At 56.8% G+C, this 23,641-nt stretch overlaps 3 protein-coding genes and 7 non-coding genes across 11 annotated transcripts; 7 read left to right on the forward strand and 3 right to left on the reverse strand.

Moving 5' to 3' along the window:
* Positions 1-25: 25 nt before the first annotated feature.
* LOC116448452 lies at positions 26-140 on the reverse strand. Its single transcript, XR_004241947.1, has one exon. It is a non-coding gene; the product is annotated as a U5 spliceosomal RNA (small nuclear RNA).
* A 1,599-nt stretch (positions 141-1,739) lies between these two features.
* Positions 1,740-1,854, reverse strand: LOC116448451. Its single transcript, XR_004241946.1, has one exon. It is a non-coding gene; the product is annotated as a U5 spliceosomal RNA (small nuclear RNA).
* Positions 1,855-2,413: 559 nt separating this feature from the next.
* On the forward strand, positions 2,414-7,206 carry RPS8 (ribosomal protein S8). Its single transcript, XM_032117496.1, has 6 exons — positions 2,414-2,504; positions 3,341-3,447; positions 3,818-3,917; positions 5,271-5,446; positions 6,393-6,522; positions 7,047-7,206. Exons 1-6 carry the CDS (start codon positions 2,501-2,503, stop codon positions 7,154-7,156), a joined length of 627 nt encoding a protein of 208 aa, XP_031973387.1. The 5' UTR covers positions 2,414-2,500; the 3' UTR covers positions 7,157-7,206.
* Positions 3,188-3,272, forward strand: LOC116448456. Its single transcript, XR_004241951.1, has one exon. It is a non-coding gene; the product is annotated as a small nucleolar RNA SNORD55/SNORD39 (small nucleolar RNA).
* LOC116448459 lies at positions 3,631-3,734 on the forward strand. Its single transcript, XR_004241954.1, has one exon. It is a non-coding gene; the product is annotated as a small nucleolar RNA SNORD46 (small nucleolar RNA).
* On the forward strand, positions 5,703-5,775 carry LOC116448457. The gene has a single exon (XR_004241952.1). It is a non-coding gene; the product is annotated as a small nucleolar RNA SNORD38 (small nucleolar RNA).
* On the forward strand, positions 6,770-6,840 carry LOC116448458. Its single transcript, XR_004241953.1, has one exon. It is a non-coding gene; the product is annotated as a small nucleolar RNA SNORD38 (small nucleolar RNA).
* Positions 7,207-7,765: 559 nt separating the features above from the next.
* On the forward strand, positions 7,766-7,895 carry LOC116448467. The gene has a single exon (XR_004241962.1). It is a non-coding gene; the product is annotated as a small nucleolar RNA SNORA35 (small nucleolar RNA).
* Positions 7,896-10,914: 3,019 nt separating this feature from the next.
* Positions 10,915-17,497, reverse strand: LOC116447841 (leucine-rich repeat-containing protein 3B-like). 2 transcript variants are annotated; one of them, XM_032117498.1, is made up of 2 exons: positions 17,338-17,497; positions 10,915-12,845 (listed from the first exon to the last, which is right to left on the reverse strand). In XM_032117498.1, exon 2 carries the CDS (start codon positions 12,745-12,747, stop codon positions 11,638-11,640), a length of 1,110 nt encoding a protein of 369 aa, XP_031973389.1. In that variant the 5' UTR covers positions 12,748-12,845; positions 17,338-17,497; the 3' UTR covers positions 10,915-11,637. The 2 variants fall into 2 exon arrangements, with proteins under 2 accessions (XP_031973389.1, XP_031973388.1); XM_032117497.1 differs by lacking the exon at positions 17,338-17,497 and adding an exon at positions 13,127-13,188.
* On the forward strand, positions 16,495-23,637 carry PLK3 (polo like kinase 3). The gene is given in 16 exon segments (XM_032117499.1): positions 16,495-16,719; positions 17,504-17,611; positions 17,698-17,814; positions 18,235-18,364; positions 18,451-18,538; positions 19,052-19,147; positions 19,814-20,009; positions 20,364-20,490; positions 20,892-20,962; positions 20,965-21,003; positions 21,085-21,202; positions 21,307-21,398; positions 21,591-21,754; positions 21,860-21,989; positions 22,209-22,319; positions 22,607-23,637. Coding segments are annotated over 16 exon segments (1,944 nt in total). The 5' UTR covers positions 16,495-16,557; the 3' UTR covers positions 22,802-23,637.
* Positions 23,638-23,641: the final 4 nt, after the last annotated feature.

A 23,641-nucleotide genomic window follows, 5' to 3' on the forward strand; every position in this document is an offset into this window, starting at 1 on the left:
TCTGTTTTTAAACTGCAACAAATGTAGCTCTAGCGAAGTAGAGCCTCAAAAAATTTCTCGACACTCGTGCCTGTTCCTCTCCACGGAAATCTTTAGTAAAAGGCGAAAGATTTATACGATCTGAAGAGAAACCAGAGTATGCCATCCCCTCCCTCCCCGACATAGCCGCCGTCTGCTCCACCCTCCCACACTCAGGGCGACACTCGGCCCGTTTGCTGTTCCCGGCTCTGCATCCCCGGTCCGGCCCCGGGGAGCGCATACGCCGGGCAGCCCTCACAGCCCGGCGGGGCAGCGGCCGCAGCGCTGGACAGCAGCGGGGCCGGACACCGGCGGGACCGCGGGGCAGCCTGGGTATGCAAATCAGGCCGGTGACGGGGCGGGGCGGACTCAGCCCCGCCGGGCGCTCGGGGCTGGGGCCGGTCCCGGTCCTCAGCCTCAACAGGGCTCGCGGGTTCCCATCGTGGTTTAACCCCAGCTGGGCACCGTGGAGCCCCTCGCTCACTGCCCCCACCCCGCGGGAAGGGTAAAAATGAGAAACTCACGGGTTGAGACTAAGGAGTTTAACAATTAAAATAAAATAGTATTAAATTAAAAATTGTAAGGAAAATAAAGTAGAATCATAGAATGGTCTGGGTTGGAAGGGGCCCTAAAGATCATCTCGTTCCCATCCCTGTGCCGTGATTAGGCACACCTCCTACTAGACCAGATCGCTCCAAAGCCCCATCCAACCTGGTCTTGAGCACTTCCAGGGATAGGGCAGGCACAGCTTCCCTGGGCAACCTGTTCCAGCGCCTCGCCACCCTCACAATAAAGAATTCCTTTCAAATATTCAGTCTAAATCTCTCCTCTTTTAATTTTAAAACGTTCTCTCTTGCCCTATCACTACATGCCTTTGTAAAAAGTCATTCTCTCTTTTTTATAGGCCCCCTCTAAGTATTGGAAGGCCTCAATAAGATCTCTCCAGAGCCTTTTCCAGGTTCAACAACCCCAGCTCTCTCAGCCTATCTTCACAGGAGAGAGGCTCCAGCCCTCTGACTATCTTCATAGCTTCTTCTGGATTTGCTCCAACAGATCCATGTCTTTCCTGTATTGGGGACCAGAGAGCTGGATTCAGCAGTGAAAGGGCAGAATTGCCTCCCCTGACCTGCTGCCCAGGATGCAGTTGGCTTTCTCACTGTTGGCTCATGTCCAGCTTTTCACCCCTAAGAACCCCCAATTCCTTCTCAGCAGAGCTGCTCTCAGCGAGTTTTCCAGTCTGTGTTCTCCAGTTCTTCTCATGTCTGGGATTGTCCAGACCCAGAGGCAACACGGGGCACTTGGACTTGTTGAAATTCATGAGGTTCTTGTGCCCCGGATGGCACCCTGTCCTTCAGGTATGTCACCCACACCACTCACCTTGCAAACTGGCTGCGGGTGCACTCAACTCCCACTGTCTGTGTCCTTGATAAAGATACTAAAAGCTCCAGCCCCAAGACACAGCCCTGAGGCACCGCGTTTGTCACCTGTGTCCATGTAGACATAATGTCAATGGCCACAGCATCCTGGCCGCGCCCGTCCAGCCAGTTGCTATAATCTACCCTTGAAATCTGGACACAGACCCATCGTGGATGACCCAATTACCAAGGTTTCCTACATTTTACACGACCTCCCCAATGACAACTCTCTCCGCTGCCTATGGACAACACCCACACCGCTCAGAAACTCTTTATTTACTTCTATTTTTCAACCAGAAAAGAGATAGCTCCACCGAAATGGAGCCTCAAAAAATTTCTCGACACTCGTGCCTGTTCCTCTCCACGGAAATCTTTAGTAAAAGGCGAAAGATTTATACGATCTGAAGAGAAACCAGAGTATGCCCCCATTCTTCCTCGCGCATATGCCGTCCCTCAGCTGTCTCTCTCTAGAACACGGCGACTCTGGGGCGTCTCCATCGGCTCTCCCGCCGCCCCGGCCTGTTCCCGTGGCAAGGACATGGATCCAGCCCGCGCCGGACGCAGCAGTCCCGGGGAACAGGGGCGGAAAGCGCGACCGGGGCCGCCCCGCCGACGCGCGATGCACCCTGGGTAAGGCAATAAATCTGAATACTAATGTGGGATATCCTAATGAACCCAGCGGTGCACATCGAGCATGCAACTGTTTATGACGCTATCACGACACGCAGCCCATGTGCGCGAGGGCTGTTGCGCTCCCTCGGCCCCGCCGCGGGACGCCGGGCCCTGGGCCCTGTCCGGAGGCGTTCGCGCGGTGACCCGCGGGGCAGGAAGGACGGGCCTGCGCCAGACAGACCCCCGACAATGCCCACTTCGTTCGGGGCCCGCGGGCAGAGCCGCCCCCGCAGGCCGCCGCCGTTGCCCACCACCTCCCCTCGGCGCCGCCGCGTTTCCAGGCAACGGCGCGCGCCTCGCGCTGGCGGCGTGGTGACGTCACCGCCTCGCGAGAGCTCGCCCCGCCAAGCCGCCCCGCGAGCTTCCGCCCCGCCTCTTTGCGCCGGTGCCGCACCATGGGTGAGTGGAGGGACCCGGGGCCTGCCGACATCCGCCGCCATCCCCCCGCTGCGCTGCCGCATCCGGCCCAGTCCCTCACCGGGTGGCAGCGGGGGCTGCCGCTGGCCTGCGCCGTCTTCCATCGGGGGCGGCTGCGGTAGTGCCGAGCCGCTGGCGGGGGGAGGGTGAGCGGGCCCAACATGGCGGCTGGTGGATGATGGGGGCGGGCGGCCTCGTCTCGGTGTGCCTTGATTTCCTGCAGATCCCGAGCGCTGGGCTTGCTCTTGGTGTCTGCTGCAGATGAGCAGATGCGGGTGAGGTGGAACAGCGTCCAGTGAACTCAGCAGGAGGAGTGCGGGCTGGCACTGTGTAACACTTAACAAGTTGGCGGCTTGTGCCCTTGCGGGAGGTGGCGTGTTCTGCAGGGATGGTCCCCGTTGGGGACCTAGCAGGCTGAGTTGATTTGGGGTGTCTTCCGTAGGGGCTCAGCGGACAGGGGGGATGGGGGTCCCTTCCTATAGCGGACCCACCGCATCCTGCCAGTAGCGTAGGATGACTGCTGTAGTGTGCCTGTCAGATCGGCATCGGGCAGAGAGTGCCCAGCACGCGAGGTACGTTGGGAGGCAGCTTCCCAAAGAAGACACAGAAGAGGGGTCTGTGTTCTTTATACAGCTCTGCTGGAAGGGATGTGTTCGGGGCAGATCTGAGTATCAATGATGAAGCTTCTCTAACTGCTGCATAAGGCTGAGTGCACTGTGCGGATACCAACCTTGGAGAGCTGAGGACTCAGAGCCGTGCCCTGCTGCTGCAGCCAGGCGGGTTCGTCCCACCCTCTGACCACACTGCTCTCCATTCAGGTATCTCCAGGGACAACTGGCATAAGCGTCGCAAGACTGGGGGCAAGAGGAAGCCCTACCATAAGAAGAGGAAGTATGAGTTAGGGCGACCTCCCGCCAACACTAAGGTGAGTGATTGGGCGAGGGTGGTCAGAACTGTGTTTTCAAACTCAAGTTGCTGTTCTTGTGCTGTTAAAGGTTTAAATGCATGCTCTTTGGTGTGGGGTTGAATATCTAACACTACTTCGCTAAAAGGTGGTATTTGCCCCTCTGCTGATGGAAAGCAGTGATACATTTTTGCAGTAAGAGGCAATTGGAGTGATGAAGCTTTCACCTTAGGTAGATGCAACAGACCGTTCTGGTCATTTACTGCATCTGCCGATGCTGGGGTTTGTCATAGTTACACTGACCACATTGCCTTCGAGGTTAGGACTGTGCTGGGCTCCTGTGAGGGCCATGCAGCACCATCAGCAGCCTGGTGTTTGTTTTTGATTGCAGATTGGCCCACGCCGGATTCATACCGTGAGGGTTCGTGGGGGAAATAAGAAGTACCGAGCCCTTCGGTTGGATGTCGGCAACTTCTCCTGGGGGTCAGAATGTAAGTACATGGTGGGCCTGCTGCGTGGCAGAGAAACCTGTGCTGGTTTTCAGTACTGCAGCAGAGTAGAGGGATGCAAGCATGGATTTGTGGGCTTGGATTGAACATCCTGGAGCTTGCAGCTGAAGCAGCATGCATGGTGATGATGATAACTTTGACTTTATGTGGCTTTAGGGGACTTGGATTTCCACTAAGTTCACAGTGATAGGAGTGTCATAGTTCCACTGAGTGACATGCTTGCCTTTTTGTGGGGGAGGGGGACTAAAGAGGGGCTGAAATCCTAAATATGAATAGTTCTTCATAAATGCAGGTTTGTTCAGCAGTGAATATGGTTACTGAAAGGTAAGTGATGCTGTGCAACAGAGAAAGGTGCTGAGGATGCTTGTGAGGCCTGACCAGAGGACAGTATTACATTAGCATGTGCTGTTTATTTCATATGCCAAAAGTGGGAAGTGGGAAGCCTAGAAGCAAGAGGGGACTCTCATATTTCCCCTGAGGAAGGTGGGTTTTCTTTGATCTACAAACTGACAACACTATCACTTGAGCCTGGGCCCAGTCAGTGTTCCTGAGTAGGACGGTAAAACACCAGTAAGGAAGGTGGTGGGTTAGTGACCTGCGTGGTGTGAGGGGACAGGATGTGCTTTCAGTTGTCTCAGAGCATTGTCTGTGCAGTGAAAAGTGCCGTTACAGTCAGTATTGCACATGTGAAGAGGCTGGGCATGCCTTGTGACAGGGACGAGGTACATCAGTGAAGGGAGAAGACCCATCTTGTGCATGACCTTTGCATATGTGGAGGGCTGTTTTCAGGGCAAGTGACTGCTAAACAGTCAAGTCTAGTAGCTAAGACTGCATGCTTCAGGTGGGTCTTGGAAGGGTGAAAACACCAGCTTCCCCTCTCAGTTTATTCATAACCCTCACCCTAGAGAAATGATTTCTGGAATGTGTTGCAGAGCAGTCCCGCTTAGTATGGCTTAATTCAGTAATTCTAGGAAGTGCATATAGCATTGAGCCCTGTGTGCAATGTTAGTTGGCATCTGCTGATCTTGCAGTCTGGAAATTCTATTTTCTAGCATTGCTTAGATATTTTTGAGATGAGTTTCAGCAAGGCCACTGATCCTGGTTTTTCATGTAGGAGGGATTTAATTTCCAGGTGTAGATTTCTGTCCTAACAGCAGAAAGTTTGACTGATGAAAAATAGATGCATCTTTTAGTTATGTTTAGTTCAGTGCCAGGCAGGCTGGAGGACCCTGGATGGGATGTTGAGTGTGAAGTTATTTAAAGGGTATATGTGAGATGCTGTATACTCAGCTGTCTGATCCCTGTAGGTCTGAACTCATGCTCTTCTTTTGAAAGGCTGCACTCGCAAGACCAGAATTATTGATGTTGTGTACAACGCTTCCAACAACGAGCTGGTGCGGACAAAGACCCTGGTGAAGAACTGCATCGTGCTCATTGACAGCACCCCGTACCGGCAGTGGTACGAGGCCCACTATGCCCTGCCCCTCGGACGCAAGAAGGGCGCCAAACTGGTACGCCTGGGGTTGTCCTTCTGGCTCCCGGCAGAGCAGAGTGTGCCCTGCCAGGGGCAGTTACCCATCCTGAACAGACAGGGCCTGCCAGAATAGGGGTTGGGTACCCAGAAGTGCTGGCATTGGTTATCCAAGCTGTGTTCCCATAGGTTCCCAGGATAAGTCTGGCTCTCCTAATGGGGTGCTCAGTTCCAGGAGCTCTCCCTGAGGTGTTACACCCATTTGTGCACAAGGACCTGCCTGTCGAAATCTTTGTCTTCTAATGATGATACCTTTGTCCAGTTCTGCTACTGAAGGGAGAGCGATGACAATTTAGGATGCTGAGGAAGACTTTGCAGGTCGGGTTCTTGTGCTGGTGAGAAGCTTGGAGATTGCTAATTAAACTTAAGCATGTTTGTAAGCGTCTTGAAACTATGCTGAGCCATTAATCTAAGAATCAAACCCTGAACTGCTAGAAGGTATTTAAAACCCCACATGTAGCGTTCAGGTTAATCCTTGCATTAAAAGCAAAGCACTTCTCATCTGAGTGCTGTGTAGTGCAGAAGCAGGAGGAGAGCTTGTAACTTGTCTGCCTGGACTTGCACCACACCCAAGCACTTTAATTATTTCTGCAGAGGGAAAGAGTATTCACTGCTTTTTGTAGGAGGATTAATTCACCAAGGAAACCTTTGCAGTTTCATTGACTTGAGATCAGCCTTCCCTAGGGCACTGTGCTCAGTTGCCAGCAGTGATTCTGGTTGGCAATGTTTCATTTCTTGGTCTCAAAAGCGAAATGCAGCACCTGGTTCTGTGAGATCAAAGTATTTGTACTTTGGCCAGGTATGACTTGGAAAACAGTACAGTGCTGAGAATACAAGGGTCTCCTTCATCATAGTGGAAAACACCTGTGTTAGTGGAAGGTGGCCATTTGTTTAACAATTTTTTTTGCCTTTTCTCTTGGGTTCAGACTCCTGAAGAGGAGGAAATACTGAACAAGAAACGTTCAAAGAAGATCCAGAAAAAATACGATGAGCGAAAGAAGAATGCCAAGATAGCAAGTATTCTTGAGGAGCAGTTCCAGCAAGGAAAGCTACTTGGTGAGTCCCTGGCAGCATTAATGTAACTTGTACTTTCATCTTCTCCAGAGATAACCCACTTGTGGCAGGATGGGGAAATCTGCCTAGCCAGGCTCCTGCAGTTGGTAATTCCTGTTTGGGCTTTGAGAAAGAAATGGGTCTCAAGACTTGCAAAATGGGCAAGTGTGTGTCAGAAAAACGTGCTGCAGCCATCTAAGAGCTTTGATGTTTCAAGCTCTGGCAAATAGTTGAGTGAGTGTTTTGAAGTCTTCTGGTGATGAGACCTTTGTCCAGTTCTGCTACTGAACCCGAGCGATGACATTTGGAGATCTGAGGAGGACTTCATTAGGGACTGAGCAGCAGTGCAGGTTCCAGAGCACAGTACGTCGGGGGGCTGCTGATGTATGCACATGAACTGGTGACTCGGTTACTGAAGAGCTGCTCGTCTGTGCTGCTGCAGAGAGGCTGCGTGCAGTGTTTGTTCTTTGGTGTGTGCACTGGGGTGGGGAATTGCCAGACTTTAACTGGATGACTTCTCCTTGCAGCCTGCATTGCCTCCAGACCTGGACAGTGTGGCCGAGCTGATGGCTACGTGTTGGAAGGCAAGGAATTAGAGTTCTACTTGAGGAAGATCAAGGCCAGAAAAGGCAAATGAAAAGCTGTTGTGCTGAGAGAACGAATAAAACCCAGAGTCTACTACCATAACAGGTTGTGTGCTCATTTGTGTGTGCAGTGTGGAGGGGGCTTCTGTAGCTCCACCTGCATTGTAAAATGTGAAGGAAGATGGAACTCTAGGAATCCCTGAGCCCTTTAATGTCTTCAGGCAAAACTTGACCCTGCATGTGCTCAACTAAAACATCTCCGTGGGTTCTAAGTGACTTAAAGGACCAAGTATGTGTGAAAAAGTTGGAGAATGTCCAGTACTGGCAACCTGTGAGCAGGAGGAAGGTGCAAGTGCCCACCCCCTTTAAGAGTTCTGGGTTCCTGGGAGCTCCTGAGGTCTGTCTGGGCCCCCCTGTTCCTGTGCTGTGTTAGGTCAGCATGTGCTGTGGTTGGGGTGTTGGAGAGGTCAGTGGGGAAATGGGCTAAGTCTGGCTGAAAACTTGGCTGTTACGCCTTCAGCCTCTGCAGCTGGTAGCTCGTGCGTCTGCCCTCCACATTACACAAGCTCCCGTCCCCTGGTTCAGGCCAGCAGCCCCTTTTGGTGTTTCCTGCCTGGTTGTACAATTCCCTGCAGGATCCAGTATCTTTTAACCAAACTAGGTGGCACTGCTTAGTGACCAGCTGGTCTTTCCCTGACCTCCTTGGTCTCATTCCAGTGCAAGATCAATTCCTTCTAGCAGAAGGGCCAGGCTCACGTCATGGTCTGTCCCTTTCGAAAGCTGGATACAAACTCCAGCTTTCTGTCCTGTCACTTGTGGTGGAATTGGAAAGCTGTGCTGAACAAAAGCTCTTCTGGATGTTTTGGGCTGATGGTGATACTATTCCTAGAGGCTTCTGTCCTTAAGGAAAGTAAATCTCTGCAAATAGTTGCCCTTTTTGCAGGCATTGGGGGAAGTCAGGAGCCCATCTGAGGGCTGGCCCTGTGCCATGGGGCAGGCCAGGCTCACACACCTTGTGCCTGTCAGGTGAACACACCGCACACTTCATGCCATTTCTGTATTTTCACAAAAGCCTCCTTTATCCATTGGATCACTGGTGCAGGTTAGGCTTCCTGCAGCCCCAGCATCACAGTTAGTAGCTCTGGAGGAGGTGGCTGTGATCATCTTGCCCCAAGCAGAGTTGTGGCGAGACCCAAGTCTCATGCTTTAAAAATCCAACTCTCTGCCCCTCAAATAGCTTGGTTTTGGGGAGAGGGTTTTTTTCCTGTGATGCTGCGCCGTGTTTGCCAGGTGTAACAGCAGGAGGTGCCCTGGGGAGTGTGGGTTTATCCTGTGTTGCTGAGCATGAGTCAATGCCAGAGTTACGTTCTGGAGATTGGTACCTGTTCCAATGGCAGCAGGTTGTGACATGGGTGTGCACTGGCACTGCCTGACAGATCAGGTCTGTGCTCATGGGCACTGAGCAGAGCTGTTCCCAGCTGCGTTCCACTGCAGTTCAGGAGTCCCTGGCAGTGGGACCTGGGCTGGGTGGGATGTTTGCACAAGCATGTTCCTTCTCCATGGTGATCCAGCGTAAGCTTACCCTGCTCTCCAGCAACGCCTGCTTTCCAGAGAGGTGGGGTGGAGGCGATAAGGGCACTTGGCAGGGATGTGTCATGGCTGCTTCCTCTGAGTGTGTTTCTTCTCTCCCCTTGTCCTCCACAGAGTGCAAACAGCATTCAGGGTGTTTATGGGGAACTTTGTACAGATGGAGAAACTCAGGCTTATGGAGCAAATGCCAGCTTGGTGTCAGAGCAGGGTTATAAACTTGTCCCCTGATGAGCAGGATTATGGCTCATCAATGCACACTGCTTACAAAGTTACTGCTCTGAGAAATGCAGCTGCCAAGGGCAACCGCCCACGGGAACGAAAGTGGCACCTGGAGCTGCGCTGGAGGTGTGACATGGAAACAGGACAGGGGCAGCCGGCCAGGGGTGTGTGGCACTTCACTCCCAAGGTGGCTCAGGCTGTGGGATGCACAGCCCTATGGAAGGTGCAGGGAGTGGGCAAGCCTGCCGTGCTCTGAGCCAGGAAGTAATGGGCAGGGGCTGCAGCGAAGCGCAGCTTTAGCCTGGCTAGACTTAGGAAGTGCAAAAGCCTGGGCTAAGGACCTTACCCACTTCTGATAGGTGCAGAGTCTGAATTTTAAGAGCTGCTGTCATAGGATGACCAGTCAGCACCATAACCCAGGTGGAATCACTTGTTTTGTGTGCTGCTCCTTGCTGTTGAGTGGCTCTCTCAGCTCCACACAGTATTAACTTCGGGGTATTTTCACAGGACATGATCCAAGCCAGAAAATGACCTTGTGGTTACACTTTAATAGGTCCAGTAGTGACCTGGAAGGCAGTGGGGGAGAAGCAGGGATGGCTTGTTGAGGAAATTCGGGAGCTTTAAAGGAAGGGGGACTTGCAGGAAAGGGAACATTTTAACTAGTATACTTAGAGAAAACACATGTCTGAGTGTGCTGGGGCTGTCACAGGCAAAGAAGAGGGAACACCGGGTTTGGTGACACCTCCCTGCCACCTTTCACAGACGGAGATTTGGGAGAGGGCTGCAGGTACCAGAGCAGGGGCTGGACAAGACCCAGTGGGGTGATTTGGGTCACTCCCCTTTGCAGCCGTGGCATCTGAGTTTAGGCTTCATGAGAAGGAGGGGAAAGGACAGGACATTACATCATTCCCAGCAGCCCTGGGAATGGGACCCCGGGGTATGTGATCAGAGGGGGCACCCAGGAAAGGGCTGAAGGTATTTCTAGAGCACAGGTGAAAAATGCAGCTGTTGTTTACGCTACTCAAAATCTGCAGCCATGGGCTGGGCTGTAGCCCCTGAAGACAGCTGCTAACCCTGCCTGTCCTGTCTTTGCCCTGTGGCAGTTTCTGGTCCTTCTGTGTCCCTGTGGGGATTTGGGGATGGCATGAGCCAGGGTACACTGAAATACTCTGGCTGTAGTACTTGGCAGAGGGTGGTGGAGGGATATTAAAGGCTGGGATAGTTTCCCAGGGCCCAGGAGGGTCAGGGAAGGAAAAATTCCAGCTGGATATAAACCAGTGGGAAACATTCATGAGTGACAGGAGACATGAAGGGAAATCAACCCATCCTCATCCCCAACCCAGGTGGGGCTGGGACTGAGCAGTGCTAGGAATGAGCAGTCCCACCATGGCTGCTGGAAACCACACTGCACTCTGCAGGAAACACCACTTCCTTTGCCGGCCAGAGCACCGTGTCCTGCCCTGCCCAGCTCCCTCCCTTCCTGCCTGGGCACCAGGCCCAGGACAGCTCCAGAGCAGACAGGGTGGCCAATGCAGCTTCCAGCCTGGAGAATGTCCCCCTGGGCAGGGGGAGCAGGACTTAAGGGTCCCCCCCCATCCCCAGAGAAGGGCTGGAGCACCATGGGTGAGACTTTCTGGGGGTGCCTGTGTTGGGCAGTGATTTACAGCACCCCCAGCCTTTGCCCTGCTCCCAGGAGTCCCACGAATTCTTGTTTTGTTCAGGAACTGCAGCATTTACAGCAGGCTGACACCTTCCCCACCCGAGTTGTAAATCCTGGTCCAAGGCAAAGGCTCTGCTGACCTTTAGCCAGTGCCCAGCTCTGCTCTGCCAGGGTGACAGAGTGACTCCAGGGATGCTGGGCAAGACCTGCACTGGGCCATCACCCAGGGCATGGGAAGATAGATGGGGTAGGAGTGAAGTCCACCATTCCTGCACTCTTCCACATCCCACTGGTTGGCTCCCCACCACCTCAAACTGCACAGACAAAGGAATAGAGTCGCACTGCCAGAAGTAAAATGATTTATTTCTTACTGAGAGCTGGATCCTACAGGGCTAGCTGCAAGGGGCCCTTCTGATGTCGCCCTGCATGTGTGTGCACTTCACACACCCACTCACACAAGTGTGCACGCACATTCCATGAAGCAGCTCATGTGCATTGACTGTTTCAAGTCCCTGTGCCACAGTGGGGTGTGGGGTGGGCAGCAGGCAGAGCCACCACAGGCTTCCCCTGACAAGCCCAGGGCACCTCATCCAAATGTGACACCCCCTGCAGACCACACAGGCAGGGCCAGCCCTGTTTCATGTCTCCAGACCGTGTTCTCTGCAGGTTGGAGAGCAGCAGTCCCCACAGGTCCCCCCTGTGCCAGATACCAGCTGGTTCCAGCAAGAGAGGAAGCTCTGGTCAGTGGGTCTGGTGCACACAACATCGTCACTTCATCCCCAAAACCACCTTCCCTCCATGTCCTTCCTCAAGCACCACCAGCCTGTGGCAGGGTCCCCAGAGTCTGAAGCATCCTTGCACCCTTGCCCAGCTGCAGCACATGGCAAGCGAGGGGTTCACACGGGAGCACAGGGGAAGGGATGGGTATCTGGGGGTGCAGCTTTGCAAACAGCCACTGTAAGCCATGGCAGAACAACTCATGCCTCTCCTGCGCTGGCAGCTTTCACTCCTGCCCAGCCCCTGCCATCCTGCTGGTGTGTCCCAGACACAGCCCAGGTCCTGGCATCAGTGCAGGTCAATGGTCTCATACTCCAGGTTGTCTGAGTCCTCCAGCTCGATGCCAGGCACCAGGTTGTAATAGCTGGTTGACTGACTCATGTAGATCTTCTCCCGGTCAGCAGAGTCCTTCAGGACTTCACTCACGCTGACAGTGTCCACCTCTGGCTCACTGCCCAGCTCCTCTGCCCTTGGTGCTGGGGTGCCCAGCTGCCCTTCATGGGATGGCACCTGGGAACTGCTGGGGGATCCCACCTGTATCTCCACCTCCTCATAGAGGTCTCTGCTACTCTCCAGTGGATCCACGAAGGGCTGGAGCACAACCTGTTTCCCCAGGAGCACTTTCTTCTCAGTCCTGGAGGGAGCGGCAGGCAGCTCATAGGGGATGTAGTGGTGAGGCTCTGCAGACACTGGAACGCTGCTCCTCTCTGCCATGGCCCGGTGGCTCTGGGACCTGCTCTGCAGGCTGTAGTTTGTCTTTTTCTTCCGCCGGCAGAAGCACCAAGTGATGGTGGTGAGGATGAGGAGAGGGGGCAGGCAGATGAAGAGAGCGGTGAGACTGTGTGAGTGACACAGCTCATCCCGGGGGATGCTCTGGAGACCCACACCGTGGTAGTGCTCTGGTGTGTGGCAGATAACCTCAGCAGCCTGGCTGGACCAACCCTCCAGGTTGGTGAGCAAAGCGCAGCTGCAGTCCCAGCTGTTGTTGGAGAGCTGAAGCTGGAGCAGAGATGGCTTCAGGAGGCTGGCAGGAAGGAAGGTGAGGGCATTGAAGCCCAGGTAGACCTCCTGGACCTGGGAAGATGCTTTCAGGAAGGACTTGGGTAGCTCCTGGAGCTGGTTGCTGTCCAGATAAAGAACCCTCAAATTAGGGGCATCTTCCAGAAAGCTTCCAGGGAGACTTTCCAGCAGGTTGTGACTTAAATGTAAGACTTCCAAGGCAGGAGGGACTCCCTGTGCATTGCTGATGGCCGTGATGCTGCAGTGCGAGAGGTAGAGCTCCCGCAGCCCCTGCACCCCCACCAGTGCACCCCAGTCCAGGTGGGTGATGTTGGAGCTGGTGAAGTTGAGGCAGCAGCTCTCAGGGAGCGGAGCCTCCCGGAAAGCCTGGTAGTCCATGGGCTCTGAGCAGTTGCAGATTGGCGGTGCTGGGTCGAGGGCAAGGCCGGCAGCGAGCAGGAGGCTACCCCAGAGGGACACGGTGCCCAGCCCAGCGCCTGCGGAGAGAGCAGAGGGAACGGTGACTCCCTGTGCCACCTGCCCTCCCCTTCCCTTTCTCCAGCCTTCCCGGCGGGGGAAAGTGAACCCCACTTTTCCTCCCCACCACGAAAGGACCCGGTGGCTGCAGGTCCTCCCGGAGCCGTCCCCCAGTGCCACCGTCCCCCGCCAGCCCGGGGCGGCCTCTCCCGCGACGTCCCGCTGCTCCGGCCGGATGCCCGGGGGCAACGAGCGACCCCCGGAGCTACGGCCGTGCCCCCGGTGCCCTGCCCGGCCTCACCTGCCGCCGCTCGCCCCATCCTCCGGGGCCGCTCCGCGTCCCGCCGCGCTCCCACCGGGCGCGGCCGCCGGCTCCGCCTCGCCGCGGGGCGGCCCCGCCGCATCCCGCCCTGGCCCCGCCGCCGTCCGCCCCGGCCCGGCCCGGCCCATGGTCGCCCTTCAGCCCCCCGTGCCCAGTCCCCACGCAGGGGTCCCGCCAGCCACGGACCCTCCAGCCACACTGTGCAGCGGCACCCCCAAATTACGCTTGACCCAGCTCCCCTGCAGTCAATCAATTTGGTGTCCCCCCTTATTCTGCCCCTCCTCCATAAGCCAGAGCACCCATCCTTTCATCATCCTTCCCCTCTCCATTCCCCAGAAACAATGTCCCTTCCCAACTTCTCCCTCTCCACCCCCTCTGCCCTGCCAGAAGCCATGTGTCCCTCCAGCCCCCTCCGTACTCCATCATCAGCCCCCCCCCCAAGCTCCTGGAGAGGGGCTGGGCTGGGCTCTGCTGAGTTTGTCTCTCTCCTGGGATGGGGAGAGGGCTCTGCACGGTTGAGTGCAACTGCCAGCTCCACTGGGGAAAGGATGCAGAGTGGATAATTCAGCTGGATGGGGACCAAAAAAGGGCCAGCATCGCACTCCACCACTGGACCCCTTATGAATTCCTTCCATCCCACATAAGTCCCAGGCCAGTAAGGAGGAACAGAGTCAGACACGAGCACTATATCCCACAGAAAAGCAGTGCTGGAGAGGGGAGCTCTGTTTCCACACCCTGAAAGTGCATGTGTGCTCACTGCAGGGTGAATTGGGTAAACTGAGGCAAGTGGTGTTGTACCTACAGCTCTTTGCTTTGGTACTGGTGGAGGTGGGTAAGATGGGACCTAGGCTGACCATGTGCAGTGCTGTGGTGCCTCGTGGAACCTGTCCATTCCTGGGGTGCCTTGGCCTCTGCTGTTGCTGGTTCTTCTTCCCCAGCTCACCCAAAGGACCAACCACCCTCTCCATCCTCCTCCTTGGTGGCTGCAACCCCATGCCTTGCAGAGCTGTGCTGAGGGATGGGAAAACCCCACTCCTGGGGGGGTCAGCACTGTCACCCCAATCTTGGGGAGCTTGTCTGCACCCCAATTCTTCACTGGTGTTGCTCTTGCAGCCCGGGCATTGCATGCAGGGCACACAGCAGTGCCATGCAGCTGCCCTGGAAAGGCAGCCCTGATGCAGATGTGAGCTGGCATCTGGGTTCAGCTCCACTGCTCCTGATGTTGCTGAGCATCACTGAATGCTGCAAGGGTGGGGGGACCAGGCCAGGGCTGAGTATCATGGAGAACAGAGATCCCACAGCCTCGCTGGGCTCCTGTGGTATTTTACCACATGCACAGGGGAAAAAGGTTTCCTAATATGTAGATGGAATTTCCCTTGATGCAGCTTGCATTGGGTGCCTGTCCTGATTTAGCTGTACACCTCCCCAAAGAGCCTGGCTCCCTTTTCCTGTAACTACACCTAAATAGCTGCAGGCAGTCAGGAGTTCACCCCAGAGCCTCCCCTTCCCCAGGCCCAACAGGCTGGTGATCTTAAACCACAGTTCCTCCCACTGCCCCAGATCAGTGATGGGAAAAACCTGTGACTGAGATGCTCTGCATCACAGGGGACCCTAGCTGCAGGTGGCAGCGGGCTGCTCCCAGGCTGCATCCCTCTTGGAGAGGAGGTGCCTCAGCCACGGCAGGACAAGGGCTGTGGGGTCCATCCATGCCCCTTGCCCAAGACCTCACCCAGAGGCAGTGGGGAGCAGGAGCAGAGATGGCAGCTCCCAGTCCCCACAGGTTGCCCCTGTGCCTCTGTGGGGGATCCCGGGACAGCCCCTGTCTGTCACATCATCCCCAGACAGGTCCTCCGGGGCCTCCCTGCACTCCTGGGTGCCTCCACCCACACATTGCCTGCTGACGCTGACTCAGCTCCGGCAGCCCCGAGCTGGGGCCTCCATCGGAAAACCTGTGATGCCACCAGTGCCCCAGGGAGCCCCGGGGCCGTGATGGAAGCAGGCAGCCTCCCCCAAGGGCAGCAGCATCCCAGCCTGCTCCTGGGCCATGGTTGCTGATGGGCAGTGGATTTGTGTGCGCTTCCCCTACAAAAGCTGGAAACCCAAGAGAAAAACCAGACAGATCTGTATCGTTTCCTGTTTCTCTTCAGGCGGGTTTTCTCTGTTTTTCTGCAGAAAAAAAAATAGGGAGTTAATTCATCTCCAGTACCCTGGGTGAAAGGGGGTGTGCTGGGAAGAACGGGACTGTTTGCCAGAGGTGCTCATGCAAAACCTTCAGCGTATTCAGGAGCACAGTGAGCATCAGTGGCGAGAGCCCTGAGGTGCCGTGGGGGGAAACTGAGGCACAGAGCAAGGGATGGTCAAACAGCCACCCTGTGTGTGGTGGGAGCAAGGGAAGGGCACCGGGATCTGCTCTTGAGGGGCTCTTGCAACAGTGCTGCTTCAGACCCGTGGGAGCTGTGGGTTTGCAGCCACCTCTGCCAGCTCCCAGGCCCGCGGGGAGGGAGAGATGCCAAGCATCCTTCCATGACCCGTTTCGGGTGGCAGCGAGGCGTGTTCTCGTCACGGCCATTAGAGAGCAGCACCGCTATGGCGCCTTGCCCGGCCACCACTGCACACCCAGCACAGCCTGGCCACCCCGCAGCACCAGAGCTCCCAGGATGGGGTGCCCAGGCACCGAGGGGCAAGGATGGTGAATCCCATCACCCCTGCATCTCCTGCTGTTCCCTGTGTGCCCAGCGCCCCAGCTGGGGTGGGCTGTGACCCTCTTTGCCTGGGCCCTGGCACAGAGTGAAAGGCTCTTGGGGAGTGTCTGCCTACATCCTTGTCACAAGGGAGGGCAGGTCAAGGCCCACAGGGGCTTTGAAATCCCTCTTTGGGCCACAACCTTTCCATGGGAGGGAGGCTGACACACGCTGGTAACAGCTTTGAGGGGATACACCCTGTGAGCAGGTGTTGTGTGTGTGCATTTACAGTTGTGCATGGGGAAGGGGCTCTGTGTGTCCTGGGAGGCAGGGGAGGGAGCTCTGCATGTTTGTGGGATCTCGGTGTGACCGTAGGGGAACCCTGAGTCAAGGGGAGGTTGTCGGTGTCTATGCCTGTAGGAGGGGGATGCATCTATTGGGGGGCCCCTGTGCGGTGGAGGCAGCGAGACCCTGGCTGGGCTTCCCCGCCGGTGTCACAGCCGGCAACGGGGCACCACGGCATTCCTGGAACCCCTTCCCCGTGCTGCGGCCCCTTTAAGGGCGGCGGGGGCCGCCCGGGGGCGGGGCTTCTCGGATGACGTCATCGCGGCCCCTGATAAAGGCGGCGGGATTCCCGGGGCGGCAGCGGCGGCGCGCGCCGGCGGGGCCACGTGCGCGGGGCGCGGCGGAGCCCCGGCCCGGGAGCCTCCTCATCCTCCCGCGCCCGCCATGGAGTCCGCCGGCCTCTTCCCCCCTTTCGCCGCCGCCGCCTCCCTCCCCGCGCGGCCCGCTCCCGCCCCTGCGCCGCCGCCCCGCGCGGCCGAGACCACCCGCATCATCACCGACCCGATCTCCGGCCGCTCCTACTGCAAGGGCCGCCTGCTGGGAAAGGTACCGGGAATGGGGGAAGGGGGCTGGGCTGCCGCGGAGGGCGCCGGCTGCGCCGGGGTGAGCTGGTGTGGGCGAGAGGAGAGGCGGGGGCTGCGTGCATGCTCGACCCCCCATTCTGGGCGGCCCGGGGCTGGATGCAGCCCCTCACCCGCCGCCCCCACCCTCCCCGCCTCTCCCGGCGGGCCCGCAGCCGTGCTGGAAGCAGTGAATCACCCGGGCTGGCTGCGTGCCTCGGCGGCTATCGGAGCCGCATCGGTTTCGGGGCGCCCCGCGGGGTGTGCGTGGGCCGGTGGGTGCCCCGGTTCCCAGGGGTGCCGGCCCGCGCCGCTCCGCCGCACGCAACTTTTCCTCCGGCTGACAGCAGCGTGTGTAGGAGGAGGGTGCCGGTTCCCAGCCCGGCCCGAGCGGGCTCGGCGGCTGAGTGTGCAGATTGGAGGGTGACATCACGGCAGGAAAAACCTGTCTCCATGGGGCTGCCTTTCGATGGCCTCCGGTCCCCGGGCCTCCTGCTCTGCGCAGGACTTTCCAGGTTGATCTATCATGTGGAAAGATCCAAAGTCCGGCCACAGAGGGAGGAAAAATGCCCTGGAGGCTTTACAAGAAATGTGAAGAAAATACCTGGTTGAGAGCATCATAGTTCAGATCTTAGTGGGCGATGCAGCAGGAGGGAACGTGTGACGCTTGCTGGGCTCTGCTGCCAGGGAAGGGAGGAGGAGGAGGTTTGTAAGCAGGCAGGGATAAGGAGCTGTCTCTCACCCATCCGTAACCACCTCTTCCCTTGCAGGGTGGGTTTGCACGATGCTATGAAATGACAGACCTCTCCAGCAACAAAACCTATGCCGTGAAGGTCATTCCTCACAGCCGGGTGGCCAAACCCCACCAGCGGGAGAAGGTGGGTGCCATGGGGCTGGTGGGGTGCTGGGGTGGTGGGGGGCAGCAGGGGCCCTATGCTCACCTGACACTGCTGCTCTCTTTCAGATCACCAATGAGATTGAGCTACATCGGGACTTGCATCATAAGCACATTGTCAAGTTCTCTCACTACTTTGAGGACTCAGAGAGCATCTACATCTTCCTGGAGCACTGCAGTAGGAAGGTCAGTGCTGCTGTGCCCTCCTTGGCAAAGGATCTAAACAGCCATAGCTGGTTGGAGCAGGCCTTACCCAGGTGTTTTGTCAGCACTCCCCTTCTCCTGAGCTGTCAGCTGTCACACCCTCTGAGCTCACCATAAGCTGTGTGGTTTTGCACAGCACTGGGCACTCCATCAGCTGTCCATGTTTCTCGGACTGCCTGCTCACGGTGGGGCCACCATAAAGCCAGTGGTTCCCATGGCTCTGCTGAGCAGCCACAACCTCGTGTGGGGAGTCTGCTGAGGTCATGGCTGTGAAAGAAGGATTATTTGTGAATGTGCAACTTCTGGAAGAACTGGCTTTGACCCTGCCTAGCCTATGCCTAGTCAGCAGGGCTGCCTGTTCTCCCTGCCTGCGATCACAAGCTGCCTTCTCTCCCTTTGCAGTCCCTGGCCCACATCTGGAAGGCCCGTCATACTCTGCTGGAGCCCGAAGTGCGCTATTACCTCAAACAGATCATCTCAGGCTTGAAATACCTTCACCTCAAGGGCATCCTGCACAGAGACCTCAAGCTTGGTGAGTGCTGTGGTTGGCACATGGTGTTGTGTGGGGAGCAGCTGTTCCCAAGGGACTTGTGGTGACACATCACCCTTGACTTGCAGGCAACTTCTTCATCAATGAAAACATGGAGCTGAAGGTGGGGGACTTTGGGCTGGCTGCTTGCCAGGATGTCTCTGACCAGAAGAAAAAGTACGTGTCCTGTTCCAGGGTTTCACTCTTCTTCCTCCTGTGGCTTCCCAGGAGAGCAGAGGGGCAAGGGGTCCCTCCCGGTCTTGGGAAAGGAAGCCTTAGGGCCCCTTCCTGGGGTGAGGGAGCGATTCCCCCTCCAGCTGCAGGCAAGGCGAGGGGGCTGGGGGCTTTGTGGCTCCTCCAGGAGTGAGCTTGCAGCCGTCGGGGAGAACAATGTGTTGACTATTGCTATTGTGCCTGCCCGGCTGCCGTGCCGGCTGCACAGGCTGGGACACAAAGGCTCTGTTCCTCCTCAGCTCTGGGACAGGCTCTTCCCAGCAGCTCCCCAAGAGCAGCTGCTCCTGACCCCTGTAAGCTGGAGAGGAGGGAGCCTGTATCCTTGTAGATGGAGGGGGGCTTTGGGCCACAAAGAGCAAAAGGGAGTGGGGAGGATAAGGCTGTAAGCTTGGAGCAGGGGGAGGCCCTCTATGAGGGGATGCAGAGCATGCTCTGATCTGGTGCTCTGTCCCACAGGACAATATGTGGGACCCCCAACTACCTGGCCCCAGAAGTGCTGCTGAGACAGGGTCATGGGCCAGAGTCGGATGTGTGGTCTCTGGGTTGTGTCATGTAAGTCTGTGCATGTGTGGGGAGGGGTCCAGGCACCCTGCCTGGGGTGGGGGGCAGCTGCTCTGTGGGCAGCCCAATGAGGAAGTTTTCTTGTGCTTTGCCTCGTGGCTCTGCAGTGGTTGCTGAGGGGCAGGGGAAGGGGAGTGAGTGGCTGGATCCTGCTCAGCCCCACTTTGGAGCAGGTGCTGCCTGTAGCCATCCTGGGATGCTGTGGGGACTGTGCAAGCAAGACCTGCACGGGGCAGGTATGCTCATGCTCCAGTTCAAAGCAGGCTTGACCACACTGTGAACCTGATAAACAATGGAAAATCTCTGTGGCTGCCGCGCTGTTTGCTCAGGGAGCAATCGCTATTTCGGCACATCCAACCCCTTGCCTGGCTGCTGGCTGCAAGCTTCCTGCCCCATTTTCCACCCTGGTGGCCACGAGGGTGGGAGCAGCGGGAGCCTTTGCCTGCCAGCTCTTTGTCCTTCCTCAAGGCTCCTTGCCTGTTGCTCTAAACAGTTGCTAGGAGGAAGCGTGGCCGGATGTGAGCATGGCTGTCTGGGCTGGAAGTGGTGCTCTCAGCCAGGTGTGGCCGGCCAAATGCCAATAACTTCCTTGCCTTAAGTACTGCTGAGTCACAAACCTGGTGGGGATCTGACAGTGGAATGCATGTCCCCTCCCAGGTACACCCTGCTGTGTGGGAACCCTCCCTTTGAGACCTCTGACCTCAAGGAAACCTACAGGTGTATCAAGCAGGTGGAATACACCCTCCCAGTTTTCCTCTCCCTGCCTGCCAAGCACCTCATTGCTGGTATCCTCAGGCGTAACCCCCAGGACCGCTTCACCCTCGAGGAGATTTTGGACCATGAGTTTTTCAAGGTGAGTGGGTGGGGGCCTGGGTCAAGGGACCCTTCTCCAAGTGGGATGAGGCTTTTTGGGCTGTGCAAGGTGCTGTTCTTGTCCTGTCCTAAGTCTCAGTCCTTCAAAGGGAGCAGCCGCTGTCCTGCCCAAATGCCAGCCAGAGGAACTGAGGGATCTGGTGTGCTTCTGCTGCCTTGTTGCTATAGCAAGGGGTTGTTTCCTGTACTAATGCCAGTCATGGCTCTTAGGCTTGACGGAAACACAAGCTGGCTGTCAGGAGGGATGTGAATGACTGCGGTCAGCCCAGAGCAGCTGCTCTGCCTGGAGCATGTGGCCTATGGAAACCAAACCTCTCCCTTGACCTCTCTGCAGGGCTACACGCCTGAGAAGCTCCCTCCCAGCAGCTGTGTGATGGCTCCAGAGCTGAGTCCCCCAAATCCTGCAAAGACTCTGTTTGCTAAAGTCACCAAGACACTCTTCGGGAAGAAAAAATCTAAGGGTGAGTTTGTGCCTTGCCAAGGAGCCTCTGGGTGACCCTTTCTTCAGGGAGAAGTGGATCGTCTCTTCTGCAGAGAGACCTCCTGATGCATCTCTCTGGACCCCTTGCCTAGGGATGGCACAGGCTGGGTGTGCCCCTTGCCCTTCTTGTGCTGGTGGCCTGGCATGGGTGTGTGCCTGGAGAGCGGATGCTGTGCCGCAACTCATGGGGCAGTTCCTCCTGGAAAGCCCTGTTGTTGCATGAGAACTGGGAAGTGAAAGTGGGGAGGCAGCTATCTAACTCCTTCCGTGCCTCCGTGGGCACGGGAATAGATAAGGGAGAGCTGAGCTACTGGGAGGGATGGCCTGGATGTCCCCAACCTCTGTGCTCAGCAGCATGCTCATCTCTTGCTCTCTCCTCAGCCAAGAAGGGCTCTTCAGAGGACAGGGATGACATCTCCAAGCTGGTTACTGGGCTGATGAAGACCTCAATCTCTGTCGGCAGATGAGCTATAAAACTGTGGAAGGGAATGAGGTGAGAACATCTCTGAGGCCATGCACGCCCTTTCTTTGGGGGGAGCAGGCAGGACTGTGGTAAAGCCAGCTCTCTCCGCAGGCCACTCCTGTATCATGCCGCAGTGCCAGCTCCAGCCCTGTGGAGACGGTGGTGGAGGAGACGTCTCACAAGTCTGCGTCCCCCTCCATCCGGGGAACGATGGCCAGCAGCTGTGAAGGTGAGCAATACCTGCCCCAGCCACCCCAGCCTGCCCCAAGCTTCCTGTCGTGCCTGGGCTGATAGCGGGGCCAGCTGACTCAGCCTGTGATCTTCTGCCCGCAGCCTTTGAAGATTGCATCAGCGCCTCTGCCATCATCGAGTCAGCTGTCCGGCTCCTGCGGACCTGCCTCTCCTCCATGCCTCCAGGTAAACTGGTTGGACTGCTCTGGGGTGGGATAGGGTGCTGTGCATCCCCTTCCTTGTGGGATGAAGGCATGGCTGCTATTTGGGGTACAAACAGCACCCTAAATGGTGCCAGAGCCTGCTGTAGGGATCTGCTCCCCCTGGGGAGGTGAGAGGGACAGGGCTGGCTGGCTGCTCTGCTCACCTCCTCTCTTCTCCAACAGCGGAGAAAAAACCCAGCTTCCCTGGCCCGCCACGAGCACTTTGTGTGGGTGAGCAAGTGGGTGGATTATTCCAACAAGTACGGCTTTGGCTACCAGCTCTCCAACCACAGCATCGGAGTGCTCTTCAACAACGGCACGCACATGACGCTTTCCCCCAACCACAGGTGAGCAGTGGGAATGGGGCTGATCTCTGTCTCTGGGGAAGCCCCTTGAGTGGGGAGTCTGTGCCAGGGTGGGCATCCCTAAAACTCATGCTGTGCTCCGTCCAGGACTGTACATTACAACCCGACCAACAGCAAACACCTGGTGTTCTCTGTGGCCGCCATCCCTGAGCAGCTGCAGGGACAGATGAGTGTCTTGCGCTACTTTGCGTCCTACATGGAGCAGCATCTCATGAAGGTGAGTGCTGGGGCCCAGGGCTGGACATTGGGTCATGGCTTGACCACACCACTTGGGCTGGTTGGACTCCCTGCTTGCAGGCTGTGGCCGGGTGGACACTGAGTTGTTCCCTGGGAGTGGGGACCCCACTGAGGGGGTGCCCAGCTTTGGTGTTGTGTGTGCTGGTGGCAGTGCTCCTGTGTGTGGGACCAGTGGCTTATGCAGACCCTTCTCTCAAAGGGAGGTGACCTGCCCAGCATAGATGACCTCGGGCAGCCAGCCCTGCTCCTCCTGCAGTGGGTGAAGACTGACCAAGCCTTGCTCATGCTCTTCAGCAATGGGACCCTCCAGGTATGTGTGGGGCACAGTGGAGATGCCCAGATCTTTATGAATGATGGGGGGGGTCTTCTGGTCTGTTTTGAATCATGTCTTCCCCAGCCCATGGGGGGCTTCAGTTGGATGCTTCTGTCTGCCCCTGTGCTAGGGCTGGCTCATTCCTGCCATGGGGCATGGGCAGGGGGATGCTCCTGGGCAGGTTGGGGAGGAGGAATGGGTTGAGGCAGGAAATGTGGCTCTATCCTGGCTCCCAACATGCTGTGGGAAGCATGGGGTTAAACCAAGCCCAACCTGTCTCCTAGGTGAATTTCTACAATGACCACACCAAGGTGATCATTAGCAAGCCTGACCACTCCTGCCTTGTCACCTACATCAACCGGGAGCGCAACTCCTACACTTACAAGCTGTGCAGCATCCAGGAGCTGGGCTGCTCTCCTGAGCTCCACCACCGCCTCAGATACATCCTCAAGCTTCTCCAAGAATGGGCTGAGGCCTAGCCTGGGACCTTGGGGGACCCTGTCTGGACACAGAGGCTTCCCCCTGCCCTCCCATGGGATGGGAGGTATGATGTGGTGCTGGCTAGCCCCTGGGCACCCTGTATCCTGGTGCTCAGCTGGATTCTGGACTAAGACATGTGGATGTGGTTACAGCAGCAGGTCTGGATATCCTTGCTGCTCCCTGGCTCTGGGCAATCGCTGTCTTCCCACTGGCAGCTCCTGCTCTAGTGGTGCTGGTCTTGATGGAATGGACTCGGGTGTTACAGGGTGGTGGTGGGTGAGTGTCCTGCAGCCAGGTTTGGGGCTGGCTGGGTCTTGTTTGGGGCTGGCAACTGCCTGTGATGGGGGCTCAGGCTGCCCTGTCCTGGTTGATGCATCAGTTGCACAGACCCTCTGCATGGCCTGGAGACAGCTGCCACAGCCTTGATCTCAAACTTTGGGTGCTGTAGGGTAGGAAAAACCCCTTCCCCAGGGATGAAGGGTCCTGCCTGCCCTGCCAGGGGCTCTGTGGGCTGGTGGGTGCCACTCCACAACTGCTACACTAAGGAGGGGGCTGCGCTGGGCCCATCTGTGCCCTGTCTCTTCCCAAATTGTGAATTGTCTGGTACAACCTGAGGTTTGATAAAGGATGGGGGATGGGACCTGAGGACTTGCCTGGAGAAGCCCTCATTTTGTTGGGACCCAGGGTTGTTTCTTATTTCAAGGCAGTCTCTGCCATGTGGGACTATTTATGTATCTTATTTATATGGAATTATTTATTTTCCTGTTGGTCTGTCCACGTGCAGTTCCCCTCTCCCTGACTCGCCTCAATAAAAACTTATTTATGTAAGGGCAAACTGT

The sequence above is a fragment of the Corvus moneduloides genome, chromosome 9, assembly GCF_009650955.1.
Source record: "Corvus moneduloides isolate bCorMon1 chromosome 9, bCorMon1.pri, whole genome shotgun sequence".
In the NCBI taxonomy this organism is placed as follows: domain Eukaryota; kingdom Metazoa; phylum Chordata; class Aves; order Passeriformes; family Corvidae; genus Corvus; species Corvus moneduloides.